Source organism: Crotalus tigris, unplaced genomic scaffold (genome assembly GCF_016545835.1).
Source record: "Crotalus tigris isolate CLP2741 ecotype Arizona unplaced genomic scaffold, ASM1654583v1 scf7180000017658.5313226, whole genome shotgun sequence".
NCBI lineage: Eukaryota > Metazoa > Chordata > Lepidosauria > Squamata > Viperidae > Crotalus > Crotalus tigris.
Window position 1 is genome coordinate 2318044 of NW_024096545.1, and position 22389 is coordinate 2340432.

A 22389-nucleotide genomic window follows, 5' to 3' on the forward strand; every position below is an offset into this window, starting at 1 on the left:
AAATATTTAGTGAAATTGAAAAAACATTTAGAGTTAACTCTGTGGTGGCGAAGCAAAGAAATCTGCCAAGAGATGTGGTAATTTATTTTGGGAAAAGATCCCTGCATAATGAAATTATACAAGCTTTTTACAATAAGAGGTTTCAGATTGCTTCACAAGACGTTATAATTTTAAAGGAGATCCCATCTAAAATTTTAAGAAGAAGAAAGGAGTTTGCTTTTTTAGCAGATGAACTTAAAAAGAGGCGAATGTTGTTCAGATGGGATGTCCCGACTGGAATGGTGGTGAATTAACTGGGGACACGTTATAGACTTAATACTGTTTTCAAAGCAAAAGAGTTTTACACTTCGGTCCTGGGGGTATGTTCATCGCCACCTATCATGTCTAAAACTTTGGAAGAGAAGAAGGCAGAATTGCAGTCTGAAGAGCCTATATTGATGAAAATTGGGAAATTTCAGACTGAGTTGAGATGAAGGAGCAGAGGATAACCTGTGTAACACATAAATGCAAAGAAAAGGAGCAACAGAAGAAGGAGGTTAAGGAAGCTTCACAAGTATCTGTTTCTGAGTCTGCGGGAGAAGCAAGGTCTATAAACTTTTTGGAGCAACCTTTAAGGGCAGATTTCCAAGCACTTCTCTCGAGGTTTTTGGATAAGAGAGATTGACAAAGAATGTATAGATTGTTTTCAGGTTATTGATAGATTACAGTTCACGGTGGATGGAATTGGTTATTGGTAAAGAGGAGAGAAGATTATGGAGATTGAATGAAAATTTTAGATAAGAAGTTTAAGTTTAGTAATTTAAGGAGTATTTAAAAGAGTATTTTGCTTTAATGGTATAATTAACGTTTATATGTTTATTTTTGTGTTTGATGATAAAGAAAGGGATAGATTAGATTTTATATAAGTATGATATTACGGAGATTGAATGAAAATTTTAGATAGGTAGTGCATGTTTAGATATCTAAGGAGCATTTAAAGGAATATTTTGTTTTAAATATGTATAAGGGAATTTCAATGTTATAAGTAATGTTTGTATGTGTGTTTTTGAGGGTGTTTATAAAGAATGATGGATAAACTTTAAATAATATAAGTATGATATTAGAAAATGTTTAGTTTTTTTTCCGAATAATTTACACTTAAAGCTCATAAAATTTTAAGGGTGGTTTAATTTTCTTATTAATTTTTTTGGGGGGAGGTTCTTTTTCTTTTTTTCTTCTTTTAATTTTATTATTATTATTATTATTATTATTATTATTATTATTATTATTATTATTATTATTTCTCTTAGTTTTATATTGGTGTTAGAGTATTTTATAATTTGTCTAATGATTGTAATCATAATTTTTTCTGCTTTTTATATATTGGTCTTAAAGTATTTTATAATTTGTTTAATTATTGTAATTAATTGTTTATGGTTTACATGTGTTTAAAATATTTTCTTTTAAGTTTTAACTAAGCCTGTATTCAGCTCTGGGAAGGTTGGGGGAGGGTTGGGGTGGGTTGGGAGGGTTTGGGGAGGGGAATCTTTTTTTTTTTGTGAAATTTTAAAAATTTTCAATAAAAAAAAAAAAGTTACTTTCTTCTTAGGCCAGCAAAAAACAGAACCTGAGAATACATTACCTTTACACGAGTCCCAAAACTGCACCAACATTTTGTTTTACTATGTTTTTTAGACAGCGAAGCTACCTAAATCAGTAGATTTTTAAAAATCATAACAAGTATAGTTTTTTTCTTTTGCTATTCTTTTCACTATTTGTTCCTACTTATTTTTCTTTGTAACCTTGGAAATAGGTCATTTCAGTTAGGCATTTTTCTTACTTAATATTCTATTGTATTTCTTCATGATTTCAATTTAGGATTTCATAAATATGACCACTGAAGCCTAATTGTAATTGGCAATGATCTCTAATAGTTATAGGAAAATTATTTTGTCCTTTGTTTATATAAGAACACAACGCTGGCTTTAGCTGCTGTGCCTTTAATATTTTATATGATCAGTTCATATTGTCTTTTGGTGACCAGAAGACATTGTATTTTTTTTACTTGTAGAAACTTACAGTATTTTGTACATGTCCTTCTTGTATAAGAGTTATTTTTCCTAGATTCTGGAGACCAATTATTGATATAGTTTGACCCTGAGAGATTAAATTAATTATGCAAAAAAAAAAAAACCCAACCAACCCCAAAAGAACTAACATTCAATCAGTAGTCAGCCTGCAGTTCCAAGTCCTGAAAGCATTCACAGTAACAGATATTCTGAAATTATGAATGTTTTTGTATATTAATAAACGTTATGTGATTTTCAAAGACAGTCAGCCAGGAAAACATTTTATTTCTTTCGTATCTTTCATTTTGTTATATTCTTGGGAATTATAATTCATGAGTGCATAAAAGACATAAAGGATGGCTTATGAGTAACAGCAGAAGACTTTGCGTTAAGATTCGTTTTGGCTATCAGAAGAGCAAAAGAAAAGATGAAATAATGATCTGATATATCAAACAAATAACATTTACATCCATCAATTATAGGGCTAATAGTGTTCCATAGTATCATCTTAACTGTTACCCACAAAGAGTCGAAAATATATAACCTTGCTGCTAAAAAAACCCCAGAAAGTTCAAGAATCAATTCACTTTCAGTAAAATCAGTGGAACAGTTCCTTGCCTGGAATTCCTTTTCCCGTATAAATTAATTGAATTTGCATTAATTAAAAAAGGAAACCACTATTTTAGGCAATATTAAAGCCAAAAAATTCTGATCACCCCTTCATTAATTTTCATGATTTTTCTAGGATTCCAAGCACATTACAACCAGTGACTTTATCATCACTCTTACTTTACATATTTTTGAGCAGTTTTTGTTGTGAACTCTGATTAGTGAATAATTTCATCTCAGACAAAAAATTTTTTTAGCTTTATTGCAAAATATTTCTTTTATTTTTATTTAGATCTACTATGTAACCTGTGTAGCCTTGACTTACAACTATTCATTTAGTGACCGTTCAAAGTCACAACAGCACTGTAAAATATGACTTACAATCAGTCCTCACACTTGCAACCAACCTAGAATCTCCACACAATCACAATTTGGTTGCTTGGCATCCAGCATGTATTTAAAATGGCTGCAGCATCCTGGAATCATGTGATCTCCATTTACAACCTTTCCAGCCAACTTCTCATAAGCAATGGGAAAAGCTGGATTTGCCTAAAATTATATAATTCACTTAGCGACTAAAATGATTCACTTAACAACCATGGCAAAATTGGGCATGACTCACTTAAGAATTACCTTGTTTAACAAAGAAATTCTGGTCTCATTGTGGTCGCAGGTCACTTGAAGTCTTGAAGTAATTGAACTAACATCGTACCATATTTTCTTTGTCTTTGCCCCTCTCTTAGAAGTAGAAGCTTGTCTCTTCAGATATGGGCGAAGTGGAGCAAAAAGCGACAACAGGATCTCGGCTAGGAGTACAGGAGAATGCTGGCATCAGTACTTTGGAACATGGACAGAAACTGCCTTCAACACCTACAGGAAAACTTATTTCTATCAAAGTCCAAATGCTGGATGATACACAGGAAACATTTGAAATTCCGGTAAGGTGATATTCTGAGTCCACGGTTCCTTCTTAGCTGGGGGTAAGGAGGAAAGCAAAAGGTTCACCCAGGCAGATCTGCCTCTAGTTTTGTAACTTTGTATAATGTGATAATAGCTCATATACGTGAGCAGTGTTAAAAATCTTAATATTTAAAAGATAGTTAAAATTGCAATAAGGGTCCAACATCTCATATGTTCCTGGTATCATCACAAACTATTTAGAAAAAATATATTTTTAAGATGCTATTAATTATCTAAATCACAACGTTTTAATACTACCTGAAACTGTCAGTTGCAATATATACTACCATAAACTAGTTAAGAATTATGAAATAACTGAATAATTAGCCTCACAGAGAAAAAAAACTAATATTAACAAATTTAGTTATTTCATTTTAACTATTCTGTAGATACTCTAAAGGTAATTTTGATCTTTGTTACATTTTAAATCTTAGGTATTATATCTAAATAAGGAAATTACATTCTAATACTAGTACATAATTAGTGCACTATCACTTGTTTTATTTATTTTGAAATTTTCTTGTAACAGAATGTGCCTGCTTTAATCGCCTGAAATCATTGGTTTTTAAAGGTTATTTGTACATTTAAATCCATCTTGTCTCTGGCTGCTCAAGACTATATATAATAATTCTCTTCTTGAAAAACCTACAATAGATCTGTGAGATAATATAGCCTTAAAAAATAAATGTAAAACTTTGTGTTTGGGACGTTAGGGCCAACTTTGATTAAGATGCATATTATCTATATGAGTGTGGTTTCTGAATTACTAAGATGTGTTCTTTTACATGCTCAGTTAAAGAAAAAGCATCCCTGTGATAATTGCTGAGCCATGCAGAATTAATCAAGAAAGAACTAACAGATTTTATATCTGTTTTAAACAAGTTCAGCTTTGGTAATAATGTTGTCATATTACAAAACTTATTAGCATTTTTAAGATGTTAGCTTTATGGTCCATTATGTCATTAGATGTTACACTTTAATCTCAGTCTCAATTAATTAAATTTTATGCTCAAACAAGCATCTGTAAAAAAAAACAGTAGCTGATATATTGATGTTATTTGATCCATTGTCATCCAGCGTTCATAAGGACACTAACTTCATTATGTTCCTACATTAGTCAAGCAAAAGTCAACAGTTGTCATTAGTAGAAAGGCTGTATTGCTTGTACCTTGATTGGTTCCTCATAAATACATTCTCTCTGACCTATAAGTGGAGAAGGTTTTTTTTTATTATTCATAAAGAATCTCCTGCATTTTGTCATCCTGAGCAATAGCATATAATGGAAAAAGTCTTTAGGTTCCAACATGAACTGGCTGAGAATTAATTCTCAGAACTAGATCAGTATTTTTAATCAGACAAGAAATGTGGTTTGGGACGGGAGTTTCTAGATGCTCTTCCACTACAGTGTGTCTCTCCCATGGTGCTGCATCCCTTCTTCTTGATAGTATCCCTTAAGGACTAATTCTTGTGCTTCTTTTAAGCCAGACTAGGGAGATGGGTGGGAGAAGAAGCCACAGATAGGATTGATTTATGTCTGGCTGCTGACATCAATATCAGATGAGATGCCATTCTAGTATGTAGGAAACCCCTAGATCTGATAAGTATGTCATGATTTATGATGATAAATCCCTTTTAAAGTTCCTGTAGTAAGAGTGAAAATAGAATCAAGTTAAGCTTTTATAGCAGTAGACAAAGATTTTGAGTTAATTTTAGAGGGGAAAAAAACTCCTCAATCCTCAGTTCCTATAAATAAGTGCTTCAGGGACAAATTGCCTTCTTTGGGATGCACATCTGTAACAAATCTGTCCTTTTAGTATCACATTAAGGTTCTCCATCACCAAGTGTTCAAACATGTTTTTCCTGGTTTCATTTTTAGTAACTCTCCATATGGATTTTAAAAATCTTCTTTGCTTGTATCACTTCCAGTGTATCAACTCTTATATTGTATGCCAACCTGACAGTGCCGTTGAAAGAAGGATATTTTCTAAATTTATTGAAATAAACTTAGAAAGCTTAAGTACATGGTTGAGCATGAGACATCAGGAGTGTTAAGTTATTTTGATGTCATCTTTGTTTCTGTCAGATATTATGATAGCTATTTACCTATGGCTCAGTAGTTTTTTTCATGCAGTTTTACTCACTTCTTATCCTTTACCTGCCCTGTCAAGCTTGAAACTCTAAATCTGGCAAAACTATCAAGCAAAATTTTGTGAAAAACCCATGAAGCAATCTTTTAAACTTTCTATTCCTGTTTCATTGTGGTGTAAATTGATTCTCACTCTAACTTTAGAAGTGAACAGTAAGTCAGGTTCCACTTTTGTTTATCTTTGGCTTTTCTTCACCACACCTGAAAGAATACTATTCATATTCTCCCAATAGATCAAACATTAAAATAATTATGAAAGCAGACCTGAGAACAAGTTTGGCCTATGAAATTAAGAATAAAATCAATGATATTTTTTCCTGTTTATTACAAGGATTATGTTACTATTAATTCTTCTTAGAATGACATAATAGATTTTCTTTAAAGATTGATTTTTCACTAAAAGTTAATTGTTTTACTTAAAATGCAGAGAATTTATGCCTTATCTTTTAAAATGTCAGTTAAAAAACATGCAGTATTGAGAGATTTGATTGTTTAGCTTCACTAGATATGGCAGCATTGTTTTAAATAATTTTATGGTCAGGGATATGCATTTCAGAACTGATGTGTAAAAGGTGTCAATAATTTTCTGTTGTTATCTCCTCTGATTTTCTTTTATGATGGCTCTAACTACTACTATGGATAAATTATTGTTCCCATTTACATTAAGATGTCAAATGATATCCATATCTTAGGATATATCTTGCACAAGAGATTGTAGATAATTTTGTATATATGCTGCAGATGATAAAAATGGTAGCTAAGTAAACTGTAACAGACAAGTAGATTTTTATTGTCAGCATTATTCACAAACAATATCAGTATTATGGTACAAATAGCAAATGTTAGGTTGAAATTTGTGCCAGTTAGCTTCTTAATGCCAAATAGAATAACATGCATAAAATTATCTGACAAAATAATAGCTGCTGTTTTAAAATTTTCTAATCTGTCCCCTTCATCATAAGAGCTTGTATCTTACTCATTTACATGGATTTATTCCATTGATTCTGTTGTTTGGTTTTCTTTTTTCTTGATCCACATATTTCTCATGAAGTTTGTAAAATGGAATTGGTTTACATGAATTATAGATACTATTCCTATTATTTGAATAATTATTATTAGAATTACTTTTTCCTTCTTGATTATTTTTTAATCTATGTTATGCTGGATCCTGCATCTAGATAGAGAATTTTCCCCTGTTCAGTCTTTTTAAATTCCACATAGTATTTGGAAATGGCTGCAGTGTAACTAAGCTTGCTCAGGGCTAAATAATAATATTGGGTCACATTCTGGCAAATCAGCAACATTTATATATTCCTGGATATTTGTTTTAGTCTTCTCGGTATAATCTTGGTTTCACCTTTTGTAAATTTTTTAGTATGCTGTATATAAACATGTTTTATAACCCTATATTGTGTTATATTATTTGTAAGGTGACCAACCATCCTCCTTTAGGGAGGACAGTCCTCCTTTTGTAAGTTCTGTCCTCCCTCAAAAAGTGTCCTCCTACATGTCCTCCTTTTCGATATTTGTAGACTAATCTGCAGAGCTTTTTTTTCCTTCTCATAGAACGCTCAGAACGGCGTTCTGGCACCTTTTTTTGATGGTTTTTTTGTTCAACTTTTGCATGAGCTGTGCTACTCCCGCTATTGGCTTTCGAAAGCCAATAGGAATTGCTGCTGAGTACGCCAAAACACCTGGCAGACTATGCACATGCAAGTTGTCTGTATTATTGTTGCAATGAATAAAATGTTTCTTTTATTTACGATATTTTTTTCTTCAATTTATTTGTGTCCTCCTTTTCATTGTAACAAAGTTGGTCACTTTATTATTTGAAAACTTCATTTAGTGACTGCAACTGGGACCGACAACTTAGTAGTTAAGTGAAGCGGTTGCTAAATGAAAATGATTTTACTTCAATTTTTATTCACTCCTTGCTACTTTCTTCAGATGAATAGGTGAATTCTTTGAGGACATCTTGTTATGAGTTGAAAATACCTGCTGTGAAAGTCATAAATATGAGGACTGGTTGCTAAGTTGTTTTTTAGCATCATCATAACTTTGAATGGTCACTAAACAAGGCAGTCACTAAGCAGCAACTATCTGTATAAATGTTATATTTTGTGGGGGAGGGTCTTTGTGTTTATAGAGCAGTGGTTCTCAACCTTTTTAATGCCGCGACCCCCAACCGCTCGTATGTCGAGGACTACTCAACCGGTCGTAAGTCGAGGACTACTCAACTGGTACAGCACCGTTTGCAGAATGGGACTTTTGGCGGGCTCAGCAGGGCAGAGACAGTCTGGACAATTCCTATTGGCTTTTGAAAGCCAATAGAATTAGACTCTATTCAAGAGAGTCTATTCTATTGGCTTTCAAAAGCCAATAGAATAAAAAGGAGTAGCACAGCTAAGGAAAAGGGGGAAAAATGGCGGACTGTGTTGTTTGGCGAACCCTGTGAAATGGTCTTTCGACCCCAAATGGGGTCCCGACCCACAGGTTGAGAACCACTTTTATAGAGTGTAGACCCTGTATGTTTTTTCAGTTTTCACTACTGCTCTTGGTTGTCAGTATAACCAGCGGCATTTAACAATCACTCAGTATTTCTAAGATTTAAAATCTCCAGTCCTTATTTAAGTTATGACAAGTTACAAAATAAGTACAAATTATTTGATATGCTAGTTGATTCAGATCATTCCAGTAAATTCCTTTCTGTCCCAAAGACCAAAGCAAGGTTTGGAAAATTGGCAAAGTATATTTGTTTCCTCTACAAAACACTTTTTAGAAACATGCTGAATTGTGGGGGAAGGACGTATCTAAAAAAAGTATTAATAGCGCAGACAAGTGGTTGCTTTCAGTTTTAGGGTGCTGAACTATTCTCCCAACCAGCTAGTTATATAAAGAGGAATTCTGGGTTGAGTTAGACCGGGGATTGATGGTGTAACATAAATGTAAAATAATCATGGTGATGCCATTGTGTATATTCTTTTGTTGATGCTGAGAATAATGAGAAACTATAAGTTTTATTTAGATTAATCCCAGATAAAAGCAATTCAGTACTCACTTATTTGCCAGAGCAGACAGAATGGAACCCTTTAAGGCAGGCATGTCAAACTGCTGGCCCACAGGCCGGATGTGTCACGCCAAAACCGCGCCCACCCCATTGCCGACAATGGGGAAAAAGTCCCAATACATCACACAATGTCACATGATATCGTGAATTTGACATGCCTGCTTTAAGGGAAGGGGAAAGGCAGAAAGATCAAGCAGTTCATCATTTTATTTATTTTTTCACTGAGTGAATCTATTATTGGAGTCACTTAAGTAGAAAATAAATGAGAAGGGAATGAGATTCTGGTTGAGAATGCAGAAAGAATATATGGAACCATAATTTGGTAAATTGAGACTGGGTCAGGTGTACTACTTAATGTATCATTTAGGCTTGGAATGTAAATGGGGTTGTCCCTTATTAAGGAAGTTGGAAAATACCCTGGAAGAAGGCAGTGGTAACCCACTTTCATGTTGCTGACAATGAAATTACATGGACATGAAGAGTCCAAGAAACCAATTCAAAGGAGACATAGTCCAGCTAGATAGCAGCACCTAGCCAATCTTGGCTAATCCAGAAAGCTAGGCCAGGTTAGTATTTGGAAGGAAGAAATCCAGGACTGTGGGCTTGACAGTCTGAACAAGAATTCTTGAAGATGACACTGGTCAATCATCTCTGTATCACCGTAAAAAAATTACATGGATTTCTCCATATAAATCACAAGGAGTCATGCTAAATCTGAAGGTGGTTTGACTTTATACTAGGACCAGGAAAATAAAGGTTGAAGTTTACATTGTCACTTAGCTACTTCTCTGAGTAGTTTCTACCACGTAGCATGCTCAAACATTCTCTGGTGAGGGGTAGTATAGCACACATTGCCTTCAGCTCTTGGAAAGAAAAATGACATGAAATAAATTATGCTTCTTTCCTTGTTTCTTACTTCCTTTCTCGCACCACCTCATGAAAAAGAAGCAGTGATGTTCTATAAACAGAACGTTTCTTCTCTTTAGATTTACAAGATGTTTGACAATAAGAATTACCCATGGCCATGATAATAAAAATTGACAATAATTATTAACATGGAATGGAAGTGGTCCATTCTGATTATCTGTTACTGATAGGAAACAGCTTCTGGCTACTGTTTAATGGAGGCAAAATGTGGAACTAGCTTGGTCATCCAGATAATATCCAGCAATGTAATTCATGAAGTTGTGACAACTTGTATAATATATGATCAAACACTGAACTATCCAGCATGGGAATTTTGAAATCCTATCCAGTTATGAGTATTCTGAATATTTTATTTTTTGTGCCTTTGAGTCAGTGTCAATTCCTGGTGATTGCTTAGACCAGACATGTCAAACACAAGGCCCAGGGGCTGGATGTGGCCCGCAAAGTGGTTTTATGTGGCCCGTGAAGCCATCCTGGAAACAGTGAGGGAATGGCCTCCGCTGCGTTGGCCCTGGCCCTGGCCCTGGCCCAGGCCGGCTGGAGCCAATGTACAATTTTGTGGTGGCCATCTGTGCTGAAACACATTCAGTCTTAGCTCCACAAAGCCGTCTAGAAACAGCAAGGAACCAGTCCCTGCCGTGTCGGCTCCGCCCCCTGGGTGCATGCTGGGGAAGTGTCACCCTTTGTGAGGAATGAAGAAATGGACCATGCCTTGGCGCTTGCCCCGGTCCCACCCCTTCTGCCAAAGACTCTCAGATCTGTCCACTCCTGCCCAGACCCCCACAGGCACCCTTGATGCGAACGATGTAGAGCTGGCTATGCCCACCCAGTAAGCCATACCCACTCCATCCACACCCATCCAGTAGAGTGCACCCACCCTGGCCACACCCACCCGGCCCCCCGAGGGCAACCGCAATGCTAATGAGGCCCTCAATGAAATTGAGTTTGACACCCCTGGCTTAGACAGGTTCCTAAAGAGTTCCTGGTATGATTTTCAGAAATGGTTTCCTTCAGAAGTGACTGGCTTAGGGTCACCCAGCTAGCTGGCTTTGCGTCTAAGATAGGACTAGAACTCACAATCTTCCATTTTCTGGTTCCCTGTCTTTGCCACTACACCAAACTGGCTATCTTGTAACAGAGAAAATATTGTATATAATACATCAAACTGTATTGTGGCTTAACATGTTCTGTTTATGGAGTTATTAAAATTCAGTACCAGCTTTGACATAGCTTTATGCCCATGGATTGTGCTTATCTGCTTCAAAGTATGTCCTTTTTCTCCCTTCCTTCTGATGAAACCTGAAATAATGTTAATGTATACTTTGTGAGTTTACAGCTGCATCAGAGATTTCCTTTTCTCCCTGGCCTGTAAATATGTGAATAAAATAATTTCTGCTCTGATGTTATATATTTCTGTCTTTCTCAAGACTTCCTTTCTGAACTGCCACCGAGTCCAGCTGGAATTGGAGAAAGATTTTCTTTCAAAAATCAGATGGTGACATTTGAAAGATAGTTCAGACTATTCAGTTGCAGTCTTTTTGTTTGTTGTTTACATTAAGCTTTACTTTTACAAGTCTATAGAGAATGTGATGTTTGTTTCTATATTGCTCAGATAAATGTGTTGTTAAGATTTAGCTTTAATAGATCCCATCTGGTGCTTTTTGTATATTTTACTCTATATATTAAGAAAAAAGACACAGGCTGCTCTTCCAGTATTTACTTTTGGGATATACTTTTCTAAAACCATCCTGGCAGATTGGGCAGTTTTTCAGGTTTGGTTTGAGTGTTTCTTTTGCTCAGACTAGAATCCATTGTAGACTGTTCTGTTTTATAACAATAAAAAAGCCTAGGAAAGCCATGAAAATCATCACTGTCTTGTTCCTCAGGGGCATTCAGTAACTGAGAAAAGTTTTTTTAAAAAAATCTGTCAGTACCTGATTATTTTTTCCCTAGAATATGAAGTATAGATTTAATAAGTAGAGGTATTATGTCAGGTGCAAATAACCAGGAGCATTTATTGAGTTCAAACCACAGAAGAGTGTATTATTGCTATCTCTAATGAAAGAATCTAGTGAACTAATGGTCAAAGCTAAATTGGCGCTAGATAAGGATCAATAGAATCCAGGAGGGGCTGGACTTGGGTCTTTTGTGGTAATGCAATGACTCCAAGCAGATGACACATTTAATTCTATCTTCTCTTCTCCTACACGTGCTTGAACTTCCTCCTCCCATGATCATTCATTCTGATATATGGTAATAAGGCTACTATCTTACTTAATCTTATTAATGAACCTCTGATAAAACTTCACAATGCATAGAGCAACATGTTGGTCTTTCCATGTGATCATTTTTTCAAGATGTAAACTGGGAGACAAATCCTTCCATTAATCTGAAATTATGTTCCTGCACTATAGGTCCACAAACGGTATCACAGGAAGGACATCCTATGACAATGATGGCGAACCTTTTAGAGACTGAGTGCCCAAAAACCACCCCGCCCCCTGGCCTGCCCCTGGCCTGCCCACTCTGCCCCACCCCGCTCCTACCCAGCCCCCCCCACTCACAGGACCACCCACCGCCTCCATGGCCCACAGCAGATTGCCCAGGCAACCCTGCAGCGCCATGGTGGCCACGCCCTCCGCCTGCACCCCACAGCATCATCTGCGCGTGACAGGGCGCGAGGACAGTCTTGTCCCCTCTGCCCGTCTGCCATGTCCTTGGCTGCGCTGCTCTGCACGGGCTGAGGAGTGGCCCGCGGGAGGAGGCAGGGCTGGGGCGATGGCACAGGTGCCCACAGAGAGGGCTCTGAGTGCCGCCTCTGGCACACGTGCCATAGGTTTACCACCACTATCCTATGAGATGGTGGCACAGGAGGCTGTACATAGGTAAGCACCATCTGATGTTTTAAAATTTTATACCATAAACATTGGATAAGTAAAAAAAAGGGAAGCATTCAGTATCAGCTGTGGTTTGACTGCCAAAAGCTAGGTTATTGTAGAAGTGTGATATTCTGATAACAAACAATGTAAACTAAAGATAGAACTCTAAGCCTCTTATCTCCCAAAACTTACTTAACTTCTCTAATGGCAGCCTGCTAGTAAAGCTGAGAGCACTTATGGAAGAAGGATAGAAGAATGATTGATAACAAGGGGGAGAATTGTTGTTATTATTTAAATACTCAAAATGGCCCTCACAAGAAGTGGCTATCCTCGGCTAGGATTAGGACATCACAATTTTTGTTTAAGCAGTGGCTCAATTGCCCCAAACGAGGCCCTACAGTGTGAAGCCATTCCATGACTGTTCATTAGGGCACTACTGTATATTTTCGACAGAGCTGGTTGAAAGTGGAGGAAACCTAGTTAAAGAATTTGCCCTCATGGATCAACAATCTTACGTATTGATAACAAATGACACTTTCATAGAGAAGAACTGGACTATGCTGTGATGTAAGGAGACTGAGAATAAAAATGACTCTCCAACTGGAAGATTAACGATTGAAAATTCTAATGAATTATTACGATTAGGATTACTAATCTTAACAGACATATTTAGCAAACAACAGAAGCTAAATAGCCTAGCCTACACTTGGGCACAGACCATCTCCATGATGAAATCCTTTTTAGCAGAATGTAAATAATTACTGCAAACATTGATAGAATTGTCTCTTAAAACAATAAATGGAAAAGAACATAAACCAAAAAAATCACAGAACCAGAACTGGAATATCCACAGTTACAGTAGGCTACATTTTTAATTTTGAAAGAGAGGGGATAAAAAGAACTTTCCCACCCCCTAAGCCCCACTCTGAGGACGCTGGCAGAGGACCAGCGAAAGCTAAGTTGTTTTAACCTTGTATATAACTGTTTTTATTGTTTTTAAATGTTGTTTTAACAATAAATAACTGGAGTATACTCTTCCCGGAGATCGAAGATTACATCATTGAATATATATATATATATATATCACACACACACACACATATACATATATATATTTGTTTTGTAGGTAGGTCTTTGGTTATTCGGGTTTTCTCCCGCGTAAAATTGGAAGTGTCTTGGCGACATTTCGACGAAGTCCCATTCGTCATCTTCAGGCTGGTGTTTTCAGCTTCGTGCTTCGAGGGCTAAATTTAGCCCTTTGCTCTGATGATGTTAACAGGTTGTTAACAAAAGCTCAGCAATTAATAAAAAAAAGCCTTTTATCTTACATCCCAGAGCTCTTTATTTTTATTTGATTGACTTTAAACGTCCATACCTAGGATTCCTATATTCAAAATTATTAAAGATATATATATATATATATATATATATATATATATATATATATATATACACACACACACACACACACACACACACACACACACACACACACACACACAGATAGTCCCCGACTTGCAACCATAAATGAGCCCAAAGGTAAGTGAGACAGTTATTAAATGAGTTTTGATCCATTTTACAATCTTTCTTGCCACAGTTATTAAGTGAATCACTGCAGTTTAGTAACACAGTTGTTAAATGAATCTGGCTTCTCCATTGACTTTGCTTGTCATAAGATTGAAAAAGGTGATCCCAAGACATTTCAACAGTCATTAATACATGTCAGTTGCCAAGTGGCCAAATTTTGATCACATGAACATGGAGATGCTGCAATGGTTATAAGGAGTCATGAGTCCAGGAGAACATCCAGATTACACACCAGGTCTGTCTAGGAAAGTGTCACCCCATCCAAGACCAGAGATGGCAATTGTCCATGGATAAAGAGCCCCAAACCCAGAGTCATTCCATCTTGCCAGGGTTCAGTTTCAGCCCGTTGCTCCTCATCCAGCCCTTAATAGCCTAACAGCATCCAGGCACTGCAAGAGGGAGGTTGTGACATCACTTAAATCACCATGGGTTGAGACATATACCTGTGTATCATCAGCATATTGACGATATCTCAGCCTGTGGTAGCAGACATAGTCCATCTGATCTTGGATACAGATAGCCAGTCTCTGTGGGTTCTTTGGTCATTATATTGATTGGGACTGATTTAAGTAAAGAGCATTTGGTATGCTGGTGAAAGTAGGTCCAGTCTTTATCGTTCATTCTTTTCAGATGAATTTTCCCTCAAAACTTCTCTGACAGTTCATTTCCCTTTCTAGTTTTATGGTCATGCCATATTTGATGGCTTGAGAATTACATTTGAAGAAGAAAATATGTCTTGCCAAAATTCCCTGTATTTCAGCTGCAGCTGTGGAAGCTTATGAAGCCAAGTCTCTGAGGACTGAAGGCAGCCAATTGGCTGCACAAGAGGAGATGCTTACTTTCCCCCTTGACCTGAAAGGAGGGAGGGTAATAAGCCAAGTAAGCTGTTCTTCTCCTGAGAAAAGGAGAAAAGGAACAGACTCCTCCTGCATTCCAGAGAGTTTCAAATAATCCCTCAAGTCAAAGGAAGAAAAAGAGGGTCAGGATCTCTCTCTATAGAAATCCTGTCCCTATCCTCTTTTCAGATTTTTGCAGTTCAGTTGGCTGTTGTGTATGACCTTTGTTTGTATAACTGATGCTAATACAAGATTGAGATTTTATCCATCTTTGCAAACTTTCGGTTGTTATCTAGACAAGAGAAAATGGTGAAGGGGATGATAAAAAGGATGGATGGATTTGCCGTAGGAGTATAAAGGCATGGACAAAAGGTCTCATATTGAAAAGATGTGCATTCGAGTCTTGTGTGAGTAACTCAAATTATTATTTTGTTGTCTATGCAAGGTTATGACATTTCCCATGCAATCTTTTTTCCCTTTTTTGGTGTCATTTGAGGATGATTGCATATAAATACAGGTGTTCATTTATATCTTTCCTGCTCTAAACAAACAAGTAATTTTTAAACTATTAATGTTTACTTAAATACTGATGACTAAGAACTGTCAACATTATTTTCCACTATTGAAGGAAAGATACATTTGTTTATCTGCATTGTTATTTTATGAGTGTATTAATGAAATTAAACAAGCAAATTGTGAATATACCTTGTTAAGCATTGCTGGGTAAAGTTCAGTTAGAATTTATGTATATAATTGACAGGATCATGCTAACAAAAGAAACAGAACATTTTTAAAAACATGAAAGAAGCCATTAAAGGTCTGTAATATTGTAAAAATACTGGATCTTTGGTGGACTTGCATAGAGATTTACCAAGCAGTAAATTTAAGACTAGTCAGGTTAAGGAAGTAGATTCTTGCTATGCCAGTTCTGGTCAAACTATCCAATGAACAATTTTTTCAACTGCTTTGAAATTTGAACTGCCTGAAAGTATTTGGATTGAAAGGACAGTGAAAGGTAGAGAAAGGGAAGAAAAAACATTTAAAATACTCCCTGATTTTAATGATATTAATGTCAATAATCAGTTTTGTTTATTTTAAATGCCCATTCTGCTATGGAATAAAAAACAAAAATTGTTAAGAAAACTTTAACTCTTTTAAAATCAGGAATTCATTCTAGGTTAAAAGGAATGCAATATTTTTGTCAGCTGAGATTTATTTGTTTGATTGAATCAGAATGTGCCCATCTTTCCATGCTGTGATGTATTAATATTTAACCAGCATGAGACTTGCAAGTTTTGTGGAAGATGAGATGGCATAAACAACCCAAATCATTTTGCTGAAATTGAGTGGCAAACTGCTTTATATTAATTGATGTGGGAGAAGGAGTGGCAGAACCTGGGGCAAAATTAAAAGAGGACTCAGCCTAGAATCCCCACATACAGTAGCTACAAGCAGACTAAGTCCAACTCTCCTTGAGTGCTGTTGACCCTTATTCTAACTCTAAGCAGGGTCTGACCGTGAGTTAAGAAGATTTTTGTGCAAAGACTATAGCAATAAATCATGTGTGAACCTGGTCTTTTGTGCCTGGCATTAGTATAGCTTTCTGCCAAATACTGGCAAGGAAACAAGTGAGATATACAAAAAACTAGCATTGGTTTTACAGTACCATGGAATCCTCTCAGTCAAAAGCCATCCTCTGACAAATTGCTGAACTTGATTTCATCTTGTTCCCAGCCTCCCCGATTCTATTAATATTTTAGTTCCTTCAACATTACTTACTTCCTGGAACCTTAGGAAGCAAAAGATTTACAATCTCACTTTTAAAAGGTAAGGCTTAAGGAATTCAAGCAATGGAAATACTTCCCTTGAGCATTTTGCTCACCATCCCCCCCCACTTTAAGTGTATTCATACTCTCAGTGGAAAAAAGAAATTAGATTAGAATAGCAATTGTAGGATATCTGATGGGAGAATACAGCAAGAAATGACAGCACCGGATAAATTCCAAGGACCTCTATGATTTTTCAGGAAAAACAGACTTCTTCATTTTGAGCTTCAAGGAAGGAACTAAAGCTAATAAAATTATAGAGTCCTTGTTCTTGTCCTGCTTTATAAGAATTAAGAATAGCATATTTCAGTGAGGGCGAACCTTTTAGAGACCGAGTGCCCCAAAATAGCCTCCCACCCCCACTCCGCCTCCCACCCTGCCTGCTCCACCCCCTTCCCTGCCCACCTGCAGGGTCACGCACCGCCTCCATGGCCTGCAGCAGATCGCCATGGCAGCCCTGCAGCGCCATGGCGCCATGGCAGCCATGCCTCCGCCCATACCCCGCAGCATCATCTGCATGCTATGGGGCACAAGGGTGGAGTCTTGGCCCTGCTGCTCAGCTATGTCCTTGGCTGCACTGCTCCGTGCGGGTGCACCCGGGGGCGACTCTCCTCCAAGGGGGTTGCTGGTGAAGAGGGGGCCGTGGGGGTAGGTGGGGCTGGGGCAACGGCACACATGCCCAAAGAGAAGGCTCCAGGTGCCACCTCTGGCATGCATGCCATAGGTTCGCCACCACTGGCATATTTTTTAAAAAAATATTTAAATGTGAAAGTCATAATAGATATTATATCTGATGTTTAGTTAGAAGCTAGAGCAGGGGTGTCAAACTCAATTTCATTGAAGCCCGCATCAGCATTATGGTTGCCCTCAAAGGGCCAAGTGGGCATGGCTGAGTGGGCGTGGCCAGCTTGGCGTGGCTGGCTCGACGTCGCTCACTTGGTGCAGCTGAAGTCTTTAGTGGAGGAAGGCAAGATCAAGGTAAGCACCAAAGACTCGTCCACCAGAGGAGCCTTGCGGTGGTGGGGCAGGCCTGGCAGCGGGACCCCGAGGTGCAGTGCAAGGGGGGCAGGGCCAAGTGCTGCTTATTGCATATCCCAGGCTCACATCCAGCAGGCCATTGCAGCTGGCCAAGGAGTGGCTGAGAGGCCAAGGAGCTGCAGCTGCTGCTGGGCACTGCCAGCCCCTGTGTGCTCGCTGCCTCCTTTGTGCATGCCCAAGGGGTGGGGCAGGGCTGAGACGGTGAGGGCCCGCCCCTCACAGTCTCCAGGGTGACTCCGCAGGCTAGATCTAAACCCATAAGAGGCTGAATCTGGCCTATGGGCCTTGATTTTGACATGCCTGACCTAGAGTATGTTCAGAGATGAAACCTATTAAATTTTGCTCAGTTTTATTTGATTCCAGCCCTTGCCTTCCTCAAATTGGTATTTTATTTTTATAACTCTAACAACTTACTTTATTTAACCTGGAAGATTAAAATATCGCTGCTGTTTTGTTTCAGGAAGATCCTCTCTCTTTCCCACAGAGTTATGAAACATTTAGTGAGGAAACAAAACCAAAGATTTCACACAGGCTATTAAAAGAGATTAATGCATCCTGTTAGATTTTGCATGTGGAAGTTAGCATCTTTTGTGGCAAAAGAAGACCCAGAACAGCAGTCTTTTTTTAGCTTCTGCAGGTGGTAAAAATAACCCTGTTTCATAGCTCATTCCTTCAGTCAAGTAGGAGACAACAAACTAAGGCAAAGGTTGGATTAATTTATTTTAACTGCAAAGAACCAAAGAAGTAATCCTTAACTTTTCAGACCAGCAAGGATGATCTGGACATTGCTTGTAGCATGTGTTTGCTGGCATTTTGTATTTTGGAAGAAGCTCATATTCTGTCTCGAGGTGTGAAGGATTCAGTTCTGCAGCTGTCAACAGTACTTCAGATCTTGCAAGAGCACAGCACTGCATCTTTTTCAGGGCTCAAATTGCTCTCTCACAGACTCAGGAAAATGCATATTTGAGTTGAGAAAACAGGAGGATCATAAGGTTTGGTTGTATCTTCTTGCCACCACCACAATGGACCCTGAACTCAAATGATAGCAGCATGCAGTTTGTCATGCAGAAAATTGTTTATTCAGGTGCAAAACTTTGCATCCCCTTTGCACAAGGACTGAAATGCTCTTCTCCATCTGCCAATAGGCTTGCAAGCAGAGTTTGTGCTTATATAAATAAATCCTTTTGGACTCTCATTTTCCTGTTACATTATAGCTCGCCATGCCCCTCCTTCAAGGCTTCTATGCATTTCCTCCTTAGGACTGGTATGGCAAGTAGTTTTAGCCAGAGAAATTCCATTTTGAAAAATTCCTTCATTTTGCTTTTAGATGTTTTCTCTTGGGGTCTCACATTTCTTGGATCTCACACCCTTGTCCTAAAGTTCCCAGAAGGCTATCTGATAGCCTTATTTTACCCATCACCTCCAGTTGTAAAAGTTGTTGCCAGATTGTAATGTTCAGTGTGACAAATAGGGAGTATTCCTATTAGCAGTACCTAATTAATTATATTTTAACTTCAAATTCAAAATTAGTATTAATTCGCATAACAGTTACATGAGAGGGAGATAGGAGATGTGTATCCACATAGCTTCCACATTGCTGAGTTAAACTCACCTGATATAATTATTTTACTTATTTTAAGTTTATAAACCAAGTTTTTGGAATTCTATTGCACAAGAACATGATTGAAATGCCAGTGATGATAGATGTCTGTCTTATTTCAAGAAAGTTTACATCATTGATTAGCTTTGAGCTGCGATATTTATAATCTGATGCCCTCCACCTGTTTTCCACAAAAGTTCCTACAATCAGTTGCTATTGGCTAAGACTAATGGAAATTCAACCATAGCATCTGGAAGGCATCAGGTTATGTATCTTTCATCTAAAAGTACAGACTACTGCCAATGGTTGCTTCTGTTTTTAATACCAAGAACAGGACTACTGCAGTTGAGAAATCAGTCAGTTTTTCTTCCAAGACTTATCATCTTGCCTTAGCTAAAATGTTGTATGTCATTGTCTTATTAAAATAAATAACATAATTAAACTAATTAATCTTTTGAAATAAATTAATTTTAGTGAGTTAGATGTAAGAGCCATCATGTTAAGCATATGTTAAAAATACTTTCATGTTAAGCATCATTAATATTGCATTATGCTGTTATGTTAAGAGTATTTTGGTGCATTCATGATACAAAACCATAATGTGAACTTTGTCTGTTTATGGACCCATCAATTATGACTTGGCTATATATGTGTTAGACCTCTATGGCTTATTCAACAAACAGTGGACTCTTGCCTCTTGAATTTAGCTCTGTTTTGATTTTTAAAGCCATAATGTGGCTTGTCTGGGTTTGGCTCTGTACCCTGTATAAATCTGCTATTGTGTCCATGCCATAGTTTATGATTAAATGTGTAAATCCAGCCAGTTATGGTAAGGTTAAATGATTGTTTAACATGAAGCTTAAATCTTGCCATTATGTCATGAATCTCTGTGACAGATTAATAAGACATTAATATCACTGGCATTTATTAGTTGTTTTGTAATAGGAGTAGAAATATTGTAAATAAAAGCTGCAGAAATTAAGATTTGCCACTTGTCTTTTAGTAACCACTACTTAAATTTGATTTGATGGCATATTGATCTTAATTATGTCATGCTATGGTCACATCATGATGAAGAAAGCAGGCAGATTATTATTACATTGTGTTTTATTTCTGAGACAACTGACAAACAATGATTTGTTTAACTACTACCCATGCTGAGTAAAATTTTGCTGTATGTCAAGGTGCAAAAACACAATGGAAGGGTTGGCATATTAATACCACTGCACACATTCATTTGCTGAAGACATCAATGGAGTTAATCAGAAGCTTTTACTGTGGGTTTCATCTGAGATGGCAACATCTGAGCTGAAAAGCTAAGAAGGATCAGGCATGTTTAATACTTCAGTGAGACACCAACAAGGGAAGCTAGACTGAAGGAAAATCCCAGAAGGTGGGTGGTTATTGTTGTTATATTGATTATTCAAAGTTTGAACAACCTTGCCTGAAGGGAAATATGAATTAGAAAGTACATATGTGTGTATGTCTGTGTGTGTGTGTGTGTGTGTGTATTGCCAATTAGAAAGTGCAAGCACTTTCCTTTTATTTCCAAAGCAACAATTGCTTTTTTTAAAAAGTTCTTAGATTACATTGTTATGTAAGAAGAATATTTTGGGGGTTAATAATATTTTGGTGTTTTTTATTGGAAGTACAATTTCCAGAATTCCCAGCTAGCTATTATTATTTTGTTCTCCTCTTGAAAATAAATAAATTTGTTCATATTCCAAAATGACACTACACTGCAGATATAGCAAAGTTTTTAATACACTCAATGATGAAATGACAAAATACTGGAAAGCTGTTGTTGTACAATCATATTTGGTTTTCTTGCTGCCCAATTTCCTCAATAAATCTGTTCTTTGACTGTCCATCCTTTAGAATTCATATTGTCCTACAGATGGTTGAATTATTTCTATTTCATGTTTGTTTATTTGTTAACCCTAGGAATCCTCTAGGCCAGAGATCTCCAACCTTTTGGGCACCAGGGACCGGTTCCATGGAGAGAGGTTTTTCCACAGACCGGAAGGTGCTTGGTTTTGTGTGCTGCCTGCATCCAACAGATAGGGCTTTGCTTGTTTGTGCGTACCAGTTGCTGGCATGCCACAGACCAGTACTGGTCCACAGACCAGGGATTAGGGACCCCTGCTCTAGGCAGCCAGTTAGCTGCAGAGAGATCAATCCTAGCAGCAAAGCAGAATTGTGAATTCTCAGCAGTTTTTGGAATTCATGCTTTTGTATCAATTCTATTTATATCAAAGTTTGATAAGAACAACTGCTTGTATTTAACAAGTTTTTTTTAAGAATCTGACTGAAATTTTCTGTTGGATTAGCAAATAAATATTGAAAATGTCAGCACTGTTTCATAGGGTTAATTCACAGCATTTCATCTTATGTGATTTTTAAATAAATTATACCTGGAAACACTTTTACATTTTCATATGGATAAGATCTCCAAAGATCTCAATCAGTTCTTTTATCTCACGCTTGTGTGAACCACGATTGGCTGGTACTTCTTTCCTATACTTTCTTGTTATTTAAATATGGGGCATCTGAACTGCAGATGAGGGGGAATAAGTAGTTGTAAACCGGCATTAGTCAGAAAACAACAAAGGTAATTTCTTTCAATCATTTCACTTGAGCCACTTACATTTTTGTGCATAAAAACTCAGGCACACATTTTAAATAGCATAGTGCCTGTTGAACATGTGGAAATGAATGCCACTGATGTTTTCAAAGAGATAGCTTATTGAAAGAGAACTAATACATATTAGAGAAATATATTTTAAAAGTTCTGGGTCTATATATAGAAAGTTAAAAGGTATTTTTTTAAAATGGTCTTATTGTTACATGACTAACACCTCATAAT

General features: G+C 37.0%; 1 protein-coding gene across 4 annotated transcripts in view; it reads left to right on the top strand.

Moving 5' to 3' along the window:
• FARP1 (FERM, ARH/RhoGEF and pleckstrin domain protein 1) overlaps positions 1-22389 on the top strand; it is a 180583-nt gene that overhangs the window by 18655 nt on the left and 139539 nt on the right. For 3 of the 4 annotated variants that reach the window (XM_039335738.1, XM_039335736.1, XM_039335737.1), the window contains exons 2-3: positions 3401-3595; positions 15356-15466. In XM_039335738.1, coding sequence (XP_039191672.1) covers positions 3425-3595; positions 15356-15466 — 282 coding nt within the window. In that variant the 5' untranslated portion in view covers positions 3401-3424. The remainder of the gene's footprint in view (positions 1-3400; positions 3596-15355; positions 15467-22389) is intronic. The other variant, XM_039335739.1, reaches the window with a different exon arrangement.